This window comes from Eucyclogobius newberryi, unplaced genomic scaffold (genome assembly GCF_026437365.1).
Source record: "Eucyclogobius newberryi isolate DKJ021-1_F unplaced genomic scaffold, fEucNew1.0.hap1 SCAF_8, whole genome shotgun sequence".
Classification (NCBI taxonomy): domain Eukaryota; kingdom Metazoa; phylum Chordata; class Actinopteri; order Gobiiformes; family Gobiidae; genus Eucyclogobius; species Eucyclogobius newberryi.
In genome coordinates, this window is record NW_027316500.1 from 9,837,771 (window position 1) to 9,850,737 (window position 12,967).

A 12,967-nucleotide genomic window follows, 5' to 3' on the forward strand; every position below is an offset into this window, starting at 1 on the left:
CGTGTCTTCACTTTCACTATAGTTCTGAATAAAACTTTAAACTTGGAGTTTATATATATATATATATATATATATATATATATATATATAAAATAATATAATGTTAATATTAAATAATATAATGTTAAGTATGTGAACAAAGCTGGAAGACTTTTCCGTCAGAAATTAAAAATAAAGAAAAAGTATATAATGTCCTAACAGATTAGTTTAATGACAAAACGTGCCTTTCAATTCATAATAAAAATACTTACTGTGTGAAATACTGTGTAATAAAGATATATGGATTTCTTCTAAATAAAATCAACTCTGTTGTAGCTTCACTAATGTTACTTATTCATGCAGCAGCAAAACAACAGCAAAAGATCTGTTTTAGAAGGGTTTTCAAATCCTTCCTAAATTGCAGACGAGGAGCAACTAAACATGAATGCACCTAATATTTTACTTTTACACCACATATTTGTAGGTAAAGCAAATATATAACATTAGCTACATAAATTCTGAACCTCATCAAAACATTATTGTAAGGAAAATTATATATTTTTTGAATTATATAATGGGTAAATCTTTCTGGAAATAGTCTGGGAAGTGGCACCTACAGAATAACGATGTTTATAATCAGATTTACACAATTCTGTTTTAGTTATATATCTGGTGGATCTCGCTGGATGGGAGAATTCAGTGAACACCAGTGGCCACAGGGGGGCAGCATTGGCTCTAGTCTAGTGCAACTGAGCAACGCACTTAACCCGCCCAGCGCAAGTGAGTGAATGGTGGTGATGGGAGTGGCACAAATGTGTCAGCCTGCCCCAGGGCAGCAGTGGCTACAGAAATATCTTGGATGTATATGTAGAAAATATTTTATTTTCCCAAAGTCACTGGGTTCCCGTGACCCAGTGACTTTGGGCCTTGGGCAGGGTGCACCCTGGACAGGGGACCGCTGGTGCAGGGAATCCTCTGTCTTTTTTTAAGACTAATTATGCATAATTTACTTTTAAGTAGGGCTGTCGAAAGTATAGAAAATCAGATATTTAAACTTCATCAAAACAGTTACTTATTTGAACAATATTGATACTAAGATTGTTATTATTATTATTTTTAAATCACATTGACAGAGTTTAAGAAGGATCTTGAGCTTTACTAGCTTTCTACCTATTGAAATCGAGTTTGAAAATGTAATATGACACTACCTTTAAAATGATTTAAAGATGTTTTAATGGTTTCCCCTCTGCTATCAGATTTGAACCGGAAGTCAGCAGACCAGTTTATTTTATTAAGTTGTTTTAGATCAGTATTGCAATCTATGTGTCTGATAGATTTTGATAGCAAACAATAGTTGAGTTGAATTGTTAAGCGGGGTTCACTCTGACAGCAGGTTCACAGATGATGATTTAAATCATCAATCAAACAGGCTTATATTATGTATCTGGACGATCTGTTTGGTTGTTTTCTTGCTTTCTGAATGTTGAGCTTTTCCCAGGATGTTGTTGAAGTACTATAGACTATGCAGAAAATGTTAAGTGGTTCTTGTGTATTATGGTGATTATAAGTTGGCCACATCAGCTGACCCGCGTGAGGATGACTGGGTGTTTGTTGAAACGCTTTAAGCGCCACAAACCAGTGCCTCTAATTATCCCAGCAGGAGCGGGTCTGATCATTGCGGCATACCTCCAATAATGAGTGCATGGTCCACTGCGCAGTGATATTGTCCTTTACGTAATGTTTCAGATGGGCCGCGAGGCTCTGTTGCCGGTAAGTGGCCCGTGCGCTGATGTCCTCGCGCTGAGTCTCTGTTTGGACCATGTCCAAGTGTCCCAGGGCAGTGCTCAGGGCAGTGCACAGGGCAGTGCACAGGGCAGTGTTCAGGGGCAGTGCTCAGGGCAGTGCACAGGGCAGTGCACAGGGCAGTGCTCAGGGCAGTGCACAGGGCAGTGCACAGGGCAGTGCTCAGGGGCAGTGCACAGGGCAGTGCACAGGGCAGTGCTCAGGGCAGTGTTCAGGGGCAGTGCTCAGGGCAGTGCACAGGGCAGTGCTCAGGGCAGTGCACAGGGCAGTGCACAGGGCAGTGCTCAGGGCAGTGCACAGGGCAGTGCTCAGGGCAGTGCTCAGGGCAGTGCTCAGGGCAGTGCTCAGGGCAGTGCACAGGGCAGTGCTCAGGGCAGTGCACAGGGCAGTGCTCAGGGGCAGTGCTCAGGGCAGTGCTCAGGGCAGTGCACAGGGCAGTGCTCAGGGCAGTGCACAGGGCAGTGCTCAGGGGCAGTGCTCAGGGCAGTGCTCAGGGCAGTGCACAGGGCAGTGCTCAGGGCAGTGCACAGGGCAGTGCTCAGGGGCAGTGCTCAGGGCAGTGCTCAGGGCAGTGCACAGGGCAGTGCACAGGGCAGTGCACAGGGCAGTGCTCAGGGCAGTGCACAGGGCAGTGCTCAGGGGCAGTGCTCAGGGGCAGTGCACAGGGCAGTGCACAGGGCAGTGCTCAGGGCAGTGCTCAGGGCAGTGCTCAGGGCAGTGCTCAGGGGCAGTGCTCAGGGGCAGTGCACAGGGCAGTGCACAGGGCAGTGCACAGGGGCAGTGCACAGGGCTGTGCACAGCGGCAGTGCACAGGGCAGTGCTCAGGGCAGTGCACAGGGCAGTGCACAGGGCAGTGCACAGGGCAATGCACAGGGGCAGTGCACAGGGCAGTGCACAGGGGCAGTGCACAGGGCAGTGCACAGGGGCAGTGCTCAGGGCAGTGCTCAGGGCAGTGCACAGGGCAGTGCACAGGGCAATGCTCAGGGCACAGGGCAGTGCTCAGGGCAGTGCACAGGGCAATGCTCAGGGCACAGGGCAGTGCTCAGGGCAGTGCACAGGGCAATGCTCAGGGCACAGGGCAGTGCACAGGGCAGTGCTCAGGGCACAGGGCATTGAAGTGGGACTTCCCAAACTGTCTGTATTTACCTATGATCCACCATCTGTGCAGGGCAACACTGCATCATAGCCTAGTGTCAACAAATTATCTCATGTCAAATGTATTATTTTGATAAAATAACTCTTTGTGGAGTTTAGTGTTTGTTTGTTTTTAGATAAGCTGAAAGATACAACACGTGGTTTTCATTTTAGATTCCCCTTGAGGCAGTGTAGAGACATATGGAGACACAGCACTTCACTGCTGGTTGAGTTGGAGCCTTGTTGAAGCAGCTCTCTCTCTTCAGTTTATGAAGCTCAGGCTCAACTCCGCCCAAAGTTCCTCATCTCTGACTGAACTTCAGTTGCAGCCTGAGCGCGCCTCTTCTGCCCTGGACGGAGCTAGAACGGGCCGCTGAGCTGCCCCTGAGACGGGAAACTATCGGAACAATGGGCTGGAAAGAGCGAGGCTTGCTGCTTTGTGCCACTGTGGTCGGGTTTGTGGCGAACGTTCAGTGCGTAAAACGAGCAGACTTTTTCCCTTTTGGCCAAAGCGCAGGGGACCAGGTCCTGGAGCCTGGAACCGACAAGACGCACCGACTTCAGCTGGACAAGCCTGTGCTGTTTTATGATAGCTCCTACAACAGCATATTTGTAAGTAATAAACAGTGAGTGGTCATTTGCTACTGTTTAAACCGTCACTTTGTAGTTGCCTCATTTCCATTGATTTTGCGCAATTGCGCACGCGAACCTGGCACAGAATTCAGAACGGAAATATAATAGTTTCTTGTTGAACAGCTCCCAGCATTTCTCTACTCGTGGGAAAGAAGATGTGGTTTTGGTGCCGTTGACTGTTGAAAATGAATGTTTTTGACTGTTTTGATGGACTTATCACAGGCCGGTGTGTCCGGGATTCTTACTGGAGATTATCAAAAAGAAAAATTCTTGAGGAAAGTTATTTTTGCAATCCTTCCAAGAACATCCACGGTGGGTCTATGTAAAATAACACTGTGGTCTGTGGGCTGATGCTTATCTTGAATGGATTCAAACTCTTGCTATTGCTTTCATAAGCTCCATCTTGTTATGATCCCATCTGAAAATATTATATTCAAAAACTTAGTTTACACTAAAAGCTGATGTCTTGGTCTATTTAAAGGTCACAGTAGTAAAGATCTATGTTAAAGTAAATACGTGTGACTGCACCATGAAATGTTTATGTCTCTACAGAACAAATCTTATTATTTATATTAACAAGTGACATCAGTGGAAGAAATGTCAACACTGTCATTTCTCTTGGGGCTTTTCCATTGTTTTTTAATGACTGATGTCATCTTCAGTTTGGCCCTGAGCTACATTCACTGAGACAGACTCCACACCTGAACTGTCTGAGCCCTGCAGGGAAACAGAGCTTTCCAACCCACATAAGGCTGAGACAAAACATTGAGTCATGAGGAGGTCTGCAGCCTCCTCCACTCTGTGATTCATTATGCACGTCCTTGGTCTCAAAACCTCTTCTAAGGAAAATTAATAATCCAGGATTTCATCTCCCTCATAGCTCTGTTCTTTATTTGCTTCTGTGATTTTGATTAGTGATTTCTCCGGGGCTGCATGGACAGGACAGGAAATGGAGTGGTTCAGGCCAGGAATAGTGTTCTTGTTTGCAGGAAGTGAGGGAGTCCCTGGTGTGTGTGTTTTTGACGTGCACACTACGTTCCTGCTTTATGAGCCCAGCATATGTCCACCGTGAAGCAGGAGTGTGTAGGCTGTGTTAACTGCCATCTTGTATGTCTATTAGGGTTTTGTGGAACATGACAGACCTTTGATTCATTTGTCTTACGAGTGTGAACAAGGACTTGAGTGGGTCAGACCAGAGATAGCTCCTATCTCAGTGGTTTGCTGATGTCACAAGATCCTACATCATTATATTGATCTGTAGCATTCATTTGCAGATTGTTCAGTCATATTTTGGTCTTTCCCGTTTGGAATTAAATAGAAATAGAGTCATATAGACATGAACCTTTAGTTACACCTAACAATTAAGGAGTTTTATATGACAAAAAAATGCATCACAGTTATTTTTTTCATATTCATATTGGACAGTATTGATATTTATTACAGTTTAGTAGTAGAATTGTCTTTACCTTTTATGAACATAAACAATACTCTAAACAATTGCCATCAAAACAAAAATGTCAAATTGCTCCAAACGACAATTATTGTATGCAAATCACTGTGGAAATATGATCTATTAGACATCAATACTTCTCTAATTTGTAGATTAAAAAAACAAAAACTCTCCATTATCCATATTTTCAAATGATTTAGAGGCAGAACCAGCACATTCTTTCTGCATGTCGCATTTACCTGTAGAATGTGTGACCTCACATGAAAACATCTTATTTGTGTGTTTTAGTTGTTTACAGCGGCAACAAATGATCAGTCTGAGAAAAAACTACAGTAAACCTCTTATCTACCGGCGCCATCGTCTTTGGAGTAGTTCTATCTTTCTCTGTTGTCATGAGCCTAAAACTAGATATTTTTAGAGCTTGTGGACACAAACGAAGCTCCCAGCAGATCCCTAGAATAAACTAAGGCAAGGCAAGAGCACAATTCATACACAAGGCAATTCAAAGTGCTTCACACAACAGGGAAAAAATATATTAAAATCACAAAGACATGACAGAAATCAACAAAACTGTTTTTAGCTTAGATTTGAACATTGTCAGAGTAGAAGCCTGTCTCACATCTTCAGGAAGACGAAGATTTTAGCTGCATAAAACTGAAACTCAGATTCCCCATGTTTAGTCCTGACTCTGGCACCAGCAGGAGGCCGGTCCATGTTTAGTCCTGACTCTGGCACCAGCAGGAGGCCGGTCCATGTTTAGTCCTGACTTTGGCACCAGCAGGAGGCCAGTCCATGTTTAGTCCTGACTCTGGCACCAGCAGGAGGCCGCTCCATGTTTAGTCCTGACTCTGGCACCAGCAGGAGGCCGGTCCATGTTTAGTCCTGACTCTGGCACCAGCAGGAGGCCGGTCCATGTTTAGTCCTGACTCTGGCACCAGCAGGAGGCCGGTCCATGTTTAGTCCTGACTCTGGCACCAGCAGGAGGCCGGTCCATGTTTAGTCCTGACTCTAGCACCAGCAGGAGGCCGGTCCCTGAGGTCCTCAGAGTCCGAGATGGTTCATATGGCACTAACATGTGCGAGATGTACTTTGGTGCTAGGCCATGGAGAGACTTGTACACAAGCAGAGCTGCTTTAAAGTCTATTCTCTGAGCCACAGGAGCCAGTGCAGAGACCTGAGAACAGGACTAATGTGCTCATACTTCCTGGTTCTGGTCAGGACCCGAGCAGCAGCGTTCTGGATGTACTGCAGCTGTTTTACAGCTCGTTTGGAGAGGCCAGTGAGCAGGCCGTTACAGTCTAATCTACTGGAGACAAACGCATGGATAAGTCTCTCTAAATCTGGTTTAGACACTATTCTTTTGATTTTGGCAATGCTATTTAAATGGTAAAAAGCTGCTAATGTTATTGATTTGACGTGGCTGTCAATGAATTATTATTTTTGTCTGTTGTAAGTTTGTGCTGCAAGGTGACCAAGGGGTTTATTTGCAGCTCATGATAGACACTGTGAGATCCTTTCCAGGCTCCATCAATTTTCTGAATGTCTCTCCCTCTTGATCAACATTTTCTCCTCTGTGCTCTGTAGCATCTGTAAGCAGTTTATTCACTCACAAGTAATTTGCTAGCGTTTGTAGATGGCTTATAATACCTTTATAATATTAGAAAGCCATTAAAAACACGTGTGTTATTAAACCATGTACCAAATGTTTGTAAGAGCTTGAGGATTCTACAACTATTTTCCGCAACCAAGTGATAAATGCTTATAAATACCTACAAGTACTTATAAAAAATAACTAGTGCTTATTAACGCATTATAAATAGTTTCCCAAGGAACTTTATTTTAAAGCATCATCAAAAAATCTATTAAACAAGACAAAATGTAACTTTTCCTGAACAGTTTTAGAGCTTTATTAGAGATACATGGCAACATAAAGAATCACATATTTTGTGTTCTATTGTTGAAAAAAAGGGTGTTTTTGTATTATCATTGAGATGTTCGAGTTTTCAAAATTGTTATTGTTTATCCAGCTTATTCCTTAGTATTGAAATTGAGTTTGACATGTTTATATTGTGACAACACTGGTGTGGAGAGGGGCTGCATGGTTTGGGAAAAAAACATCAAATTGTAATTTACTGAGTATTTCTATCTGATTTGCAATTTCAATAACATAATTCTGTTCAAAGTTCACATTATAAACCAGGAGAATTAACTTTTAAAATAATTCTGTAGGGTTAGCGGTTATATAAGACAGGATATTTTGTCGTTTGTGGAGAAAATGATGTTTTAAAAACTGCAGTCTTTGCAATTTACTAAATGCCTCCATTTAGTGATTTCGATTTGATTGCGATTCATCTTGCAGCCTAGTGTGGAGACTATAGAAATAGAGTCTCACATTTTTATTCATTTGGTCCCAGTTTGAGCCCAGTTTAATCCTGACGTAAACATCCTGTTCTAGTCCAGGTTTAGACCCAATTTGAATGTGAGAAGTGTGAACAGTCCTGGTTAAATAAAGGTCAATAAACAATAAGTACTTTTGTGTTGTATGTGACATAGCATACATGTTCTGTTGCAATTTGTTAAATGTGCGCCCATAATTCTTGGAATGGTTTTATCCAGTGCGTGATTTTTGTTGAATTGATTTAATACTAAACAAGACGACATGGAAAAGAAGCTAAATGCTATGTTATTTGGTGTGTTATTTCCAGATCAACACCAATGGCTTTGTGGCCACAGCAGAGCCCACCAGTGAGTCGACGTATCTCGGCAGAATGCCCCCCAGCTTCGGCATGATAGCGGCTCTACAAGGAGACCTGGACACCAGCGATGGAGTGGGCAAAGTCTTCTTCCGTCAAGATGACAGTCCTGCACTTCTGAGGCAAGCGGCGGAGCACATCAACAGGGCTCTTCCAGACGACGATGAAGTTACTCCCACCCACACTGTGGTGGTCACATGGGTCGACGTGGCAACACAAGAGCAGCACAGCAGAGGAGATGGCATCAAGAAGGTAAACTTTAAATTTGGGGTGGGTTTGGGGTTTTCAATATTTATTTTTTACTTTCCCGATAGCAATGGTGAGACAATATTATGTCAAAGCAGCTGAAATGTGTTTAAACATATCTCAAATGTGTTAGTTGAGTTTTATGTGAAATGTCTGTAAAATTGATCTAAAAAAAATCTTCATGTTAATCAGCCTATTTTGTAGCATTTTTCCACTATATATTAAAATTGTATACATTTGCATTCACAATATTATTTCAGTTTCCTCCCCAGACAGTGCATTTCTCCCCTCTTTTATTATTAACCTGTGTAATTTACTCTGCAGGCAGTAGATGGTGCCAAAACTCAGTTAGTCCCGTGGGAAACAGCAGAGATACAGATGCAATTTAGATGAATTTAGAATTTTTTTCAAATCTAAAACATGAGATGCTAAACTAAAGGTACTTAAGAGCCTGTTTAAAGGTTAATAATGATGCAAATAATGCATCATATTTGTCCTTTAATCTAACACTATCCACATAGTATTACCTAAATCTTGCATATGAAGCTGTTGCCATGTGGTTGTTAGAGTTTTGTTTTTAGTACCACCTTAGTATTACTCATGGCTGCACAATATTGGAAAATATGTTAAATACTGTGGTTTAAATATAATTGAGACGTTCAAACATACTTTGCGACATAGTAATTTCAGTTATATTGAAAATAAAATGTAAATGCCTTAATTTACTTGTCAAACAGTGACACTGAAAAAAATAACTGGCAAAATAAAAATTTACTCCATGGTTATTGAAGAATTTGTAAATAATACATAAAAGCTGTCCTTTTTATTTAAAAAACACAGTTTAATTTAGAAAACTAGACATGTCTCTCAGATGCCTTGGTGTTATTGTGCTATTTCAATTTTGTTGTGATATTGAATATTGCGTTAGCCAATATAGTGTGATGTCATACTTTTGTGATGTATTGTGCAGCCCTTGTATCACTTATTGTTTTTTGGATCTTGTTGCCTAATAATTCAGTTCATATTTAGTTCATCAGTACTTTGTCTTTAGTAGGACAACTCGCAACGTTTCAAAGAGATGATTTGATTCAAAGAAAGCAAACTTTGCAAATGTTGTATTTCTTCATGTATTTTCAAGTTTGTGCAATGTTTTGAACATCTCAGCACATTTTTGCCCATTTTGATGATTGTTGTTTGTTGTTTTACTTGACAGAGAAACACGTTTCAGATTGCCCTCGCCTCCCTGGAGACAGCGACCTATGCCATCGTCCTTTATGCCCGAGATGGGATACAGTTCGCTTCAACACCAGCCAAGGACCGAACTGTGGTGATGCATGCGGGCTTCAGCAAGGGTCTCGTACGAGGTTTCCTGTTCTCGAGTCAGGGGCCGTACTACCGCATCACGACTGATGAGGAGGAATCTGTCAGAGCTCTGGCCGAGTAAGTCTCTGAAGAATAGAAAATAGTCAATATAATCATCCTTTATGTTAGCAATCTACAATTAACTGTAGACTTGGTATTTTGTATGATCTGCTGCTTGTTGAGTCTTTGTATTACAGCAACGGCCATGACATTTTTGCCAATCTTTTCTTGTACAAAGAACTCTTTAGACAGTTTGGTTTTCTTTCATTCCCCCTCCTTTAGTTGATGCTTTATCAGTTTCTGAAAGTTGCTATTCACCTTATTCCAGAAGCTCGTCTGGGCGCCGCCATCATGGATCTATTCTATTAGTTCACATAGGGCCACTGACCGCCAGAGAAAATAAGACTACAAAGCCGTTTTCAGCCCGCCCAGGGAATCGGTGCACTGTTGACTTGTTGGTCACATGAACATTCGACATTTTACAAAAATCAATCTACTTTACAGCATGTTTTAGAGGCGAGACTTTTCCCTCTATCTCCATTCAAACCAATGGGGTTCCTGCTTGACCGGAAGTGACCGATCACGTGGGAAAAGAGGGAAAAGTGGGCGGGGCGGAATAAGATCAATATTATGTCCATAGAAGTCAGTCCCCTTTTGTCTTTCACTCCGTGTCTTGTTCTATTTGTTTTTATTTTTTTTCTTAAATTATTATTGTCGGTGTAATCCCTCATTCGTCCAGGCGTGTTCCATAGTAGAAAAAGCTTCAGTTGTAGTCATCTGGACTCAGTTAGAAAAAATAGACGTTTCGACTCTCATCCAAGAGTCATTGTCAATAAAAGAATTTAGGTCGAGAACTCCGATATATATTCGACAGGCCTCATGTCTCTGGCCTGTCGGAAAAACTGCAGAGAATTTTTAGACAACACGAAGTCCCTGTTTATTTTAAACCAGGAAACACTTTAAGACAAAAACTGGTTCACCCAAAGGACAAGTTGCCGACTCAAAAACAGAGCAATGTAGTTTATTCGATCCAATGCAGTGAAGAAAGCTGTAAAGAACGTTACATAGGTGAGACGAAACAGCCTCTACACAAGAGGCTCTATCAGCACAGAAGAAATACAAGTTCAGGACCTCAGAGCGCCGTGCATCTCCATCTTGAAGCCTCTAATCACTCGTTTGAAGACGGTGAGGTGAAGATTTTAAGCAGGGAGAAAAGATGGTTTGAAAGAGGAGTCAAGGAAGCTATTTTTGTTAAAAAAAAGAAAAACCTTCTTTAAACAGAAAACGGAGGTCTAAGGTTCAATCTTCCTGTAGTCTACAATGGGATCCTGAACCCCTGGAGAGGTAGAGGACCAGTACCAGGACATTTAGATGTTAATCAGGTACTCAGGGTGGTTGAGCCAGGGTCTCACAAAGACAAAGGGGAGACTAATAGCCCATTAAAGGGTTGAATAGTCTAGCTCAGTAGAGGGTAAGTTTCTGTTGTAACAAACAACTCTTTCCTCTTCAGGAAGGCTCCTCCCAATGGGCTGGACTTTCCACAGAATAGTATAAATATCGGAGTTCTCGACCTAAATTCTTTTATTGACAATGACTCTTGGATGAGAGTCGAAACGTCTATTTTTTCTAACTGAGTCCAGATGACTACAACTGAAGCTTTTTCTACTATTAAATTATTATTATAAAAACATTTAAAGAAAGACTGAAAAACACATATTACAGTTTTAAAAATATGTCGCAAAGTTGTTTTTCTTTTCTTCACATTATTATCATTTGGCTTTTGAAAACACTGTTAGACATGAGGCAGGGTTGTGCTTGGTCTCCCCTTTTGTTCGCTTTGTCCTTTAAACCGTTTACCCAGTATAATAGACCGTTTCAAACAATTGTTGGTGTTACAACTGATGGTGATGAAACATAAAGTTGCTTGCTACACGGATTATGTTTTATTATTTTGTACCAAACCAGAATCCAGGAAGACAATGAAATAAAATTGCTATGGTATACTATTTTCCCAATGCTGTGTTGATACTTTTTCCCTTTCCTTTCAGGGAAACCAACTCTGGCATGCGTGGAGTGCATGTTTTTGAGATTGGTACTTTCCCTTACTTCACAAACGTGGCTCCAGGAGAAGTGACTGAGCTGCCCACAGAGGCCCCAGAGGACGACAGAGCGGGCGGGCAGAAGCTGGAGTACCCCCCATACGAGACAGACGGGGCGCAATACCCAATCAACCCGGTCATATACCAACCCGAGAACCCAGAGGTGGTGGTGGTGGACGACTCAGACATCAATGTGGACGGTAAGATTGTAACACATACATTTGTACACATGGTTTTGTCTTTATATAACACTATTTTCCAGAAATCACAGGCAAAACATATTGTATTTTATTCTATTGAATTAGTATGCAATTTCAGAATATTGGTATGTCATTAGAATATTTTTTTTTAGATTGACGGACAAGACAAAAAGGATAAAATTGCACTCTGAAGTAAAATTTATATTGATTACTTTTTTGAACGTTTTTGTTTGTGTTGTTATTTAATGCATCTTTACTTGTTCTGTAAAGCACTTTACATTACATTTTGCATGAAATATGATCTACAGATAGCAAATGTAATAATGTAATAATTTTCCTTTTTAGAAAAGCAAAGTTATGTTTTTGTTTTATTATGTTCAATTTGTTTTACTTAGACAAGGGGTCATCATATTTTCTTCTAACGGGATAAAAAAGGGAGAGAAAAAAGGGAAACACTGGATATATATTTCCTGTCCCAAAAAAAAGTTGTGGTTTCACATGGTTTCAAACAACCATGTGAAAGACAAATCCCGTGGTCATGGTTTGTGGCCTGCGCAGTGGTCACTCTCTCCCATTGTTACAAGATCAAATAGTGAAAAATAATTCAAACAATTAATGTTTTAATATTGCAGAAGCTTATTGAAACTATGCCACTGTGAATGTGTGCTGTAGTCAAAGCTAAAGGCGGTAGGTCCTATGAATATTTGTTCTTTTTTCACATATGTAGTGTACTTTTTGATTGCATGCTCTTTCTTTCTGTCTCCACCTACTTAATTTTCTTAATGTGCTGTTACAAATACATCTTAACCAATTTATTACTCTAATTTATGCAAATCGTTTCATTATAATTTGATTAATAACATTTGATAAAACAAAATACTGATGATAAACTTGCTTTGTGTTTGTTCTGTAGTGTTTTCGTACAACCTCGGATTATGTGCGAACAACAGGGATAAATGCTCACAGTTTGCTGACTGTAGAGACTATGCTGGAGGATACTGCTGCCACTGTCGACCCGGATTCTATGGCAACGGCATTCAATGTGTGGCAGAAGGTAAAGCTGCACTCAACATTATGCACAAATACACATACATGTTTTTTTGTATGTGTGGGTGTGTGTGTGTGTGTACAGTTGTCATATTAACAACATATTTCTATTACATAACAAGGCATTTTTCTTCACCAGTGCCATTTGTGTAAAAATTTTCAATCTTGATATTTAATGTCATCAAACTTATCCTCAAAGGAGCACAAACAAGAAGTATCATGTCGTGCCAATTTGCAAATTATTTAATGATGCAAACTATA

The 12,967-nt window shown here is 41.0% G+C and overlaps 1 protein-coding gene across 1 annotated transcript in view; it reads left to right on the plus strand.

Moving 5' to 3' along the window:
- The first annotated feature begins 3,242 nt into the window (after window positions 1-3,242).
- nid1a (nidogen 1a) overlaps window positions 3,243-12,967 on the plus strand; it is a 37,975-nt gene continuing 28,250 nt past the window's right edge. The window contains exons 1-5 of the mRNA XM_072436257.1: window positions 3,243-3,528; window positions 7,705-8,004; window positions 9,212-9,438; window positions 11,409-11,659; window positions 12,573-12,713. Coding sequence (XP_072292358.1) covers window positions 3,325-3,528; window positions 7,705-8,004; window positions 9,212-9,438; window positions 11,409-11,659; window positions 12,573-12,713 — 1,123 coding nt within the window. The 5' untranslated portion in view covers window positions 3,243-3,324. The remainder of the gene's footprint in view (window positions 3,529-7,704; window positions 8,005-9,211; window positions 9,439-11,408; window positions 11,660-12,572; window positions 12,714-12,967) is intronic.